At 34.4% G+C, this 1,478-nt stretch overlaps 1 protein-coding gene across 1 annotated transcript; it reads left to right on the forward strand.

Annotated features, from left to right (window-relative positions):
• Positions 1 to 667: 667 nt before the first annotated feature.
• Positions 668 to 1,290, forward strand: LOC107709304 (hematopoietic SH2 domain-containing protein-like). The gene is made up of 2 exons (XM_016513769.1): positions 668 to 831; positions 913 to 1,290. The coding sequence occupies exons 1-2, from the start codon at positions 691 to 693 to the stop codon at positions 1,288 to 1,290; spliced, it is 519 nt and encodes a 172-aa protein (XP_016369255.1). The 5' UTR covers positions 668 to 690.
• The last annotated feature ends 188 nt before the right edge of the window (positions 1,291 to 1,478 follow it).

Raw genomic sequence — 1,478 nt, forward strand, 5'->3', positions numbered from 1 at the left:
TTATTTATTATTAGTATTGTTATCAGTAATAATATTAATTTTATATAAATAAAATAATAATGTGATTGTAATATAATGTAAAAATATTTTAAATAATATTATTTCTATTAATAATAAATACATATGAATACATTTAAATAACTAATATATGCTTATTTTATAAATAATTATTGTTATTGTCTTATTTATTATTAGTATTGTTATCAGTAATAACATTAATTTTATATAAATAAAATAATAATATGATGATACTATAATGTAAAATATTTTAAATAATATTATTTATATTCATAATAATAACAAATACATATTGTAATATAATGTAAAAATATTTTAAATAATATTATTTCTATTAATAATAAATACATATGAATACATTTAAATAACTATTATATGCTTATGTTATAAATAATAATTATTATTTTCATTATTAATAATAATAATAATATTAATAATAGTAATATGCTCAAACTAAAATCCACAATTATAATTAGTATTTTTGATGTTTAATTATTATAATTCTTGTTCAGTAATTTGTTTAATTATGTTGTTGATGTTGAATGAATTGTATTTATTTATTTATTTATTTATAATGTATATATGTATTTTTGTTTACTGATTGATTGTAAACACGTCTGCTGGGGTTGGTTTGTGCTCTATGTCAGGGGTGCTGATCGCTGTCGTCACTATATGGTGGAGATGCAGAGCAATGGGAAGTATGTGATTCTCGGGGAGGATCGGGCTCATTCCTCTCTCACAGATCTGGTCCAGTATCACACTCAGGTGGGCATCATGCCCTTTATGGAGCTGCTGACGCTGCCCTGCGGTCAGGTGAGTGTCCTGCACTCCACTCACAGCTGTGTGTTCAGTGTAGAGAGAGAATAACGCTGGTTTGTGTGTGTGTGTGTGCAGATGTGTGATCAGGAGCCGGACTATGAGGAGCTCAAAGCTTTTACATCATCGTCGTCGTCGTCTGCGGTGGAGCGTCCCGCTGAGGATCAGGACATGGACACGGGTTCACATAAAGTGCACTTAGAGATGCAGAGACTCTTCCTGCCGCCGAGAGGAAACACAAACCCAGAGTCCCACAAACCGCCGGTGCTCAAGCGCATCTCTGACCGCCGCAGACGAGTCGAACCCGCTCAGATGGAGCACAAGGACGACGATCCGACCAGAGAGAGCAGACCGTTCCCCCGACTCTACCCCTCCATACGACTGGCCATGAGAGAAATCCAGCAGATCCAACAGGTACAAACACACATGCACGGGAGATACAGAGGAGATATGTGACCCTGGAGCACAAAAGCAGTCTTAAGTCGCTGGGGAGGAGATACAGAGGAGATATGTGACCGAGATATGACGATGAGATATGATGCGATTTCAAGTTTTCCTTTCTCTTTGGAGTGTTACAAGCTCTTGGTGCATAAAGAAGATCTGTAAAGTTGCAAAGACTAAAATCTCAAATCCAAAGAGATATT

Source organism: Sinocyclocheilus rhinocerous, unplaced genomic scaffold (assembly GCF_001515625.1).
Source record: "Sinocyclocheilus rhinocerous isolate Xijiao unplaced genomic scaffold, SAMN03320098_v1.1 scaffold9326, whole genome shotgun sequence".
In the NCBI taxonomy this organism is placed as follows: Eukaryota; Metazoa; Chordata; class Actinopteri; order Cypriniformes; family Cyprinidae; genus Sinocyclocheilus; species Sinocyclocheilus rhinocerous.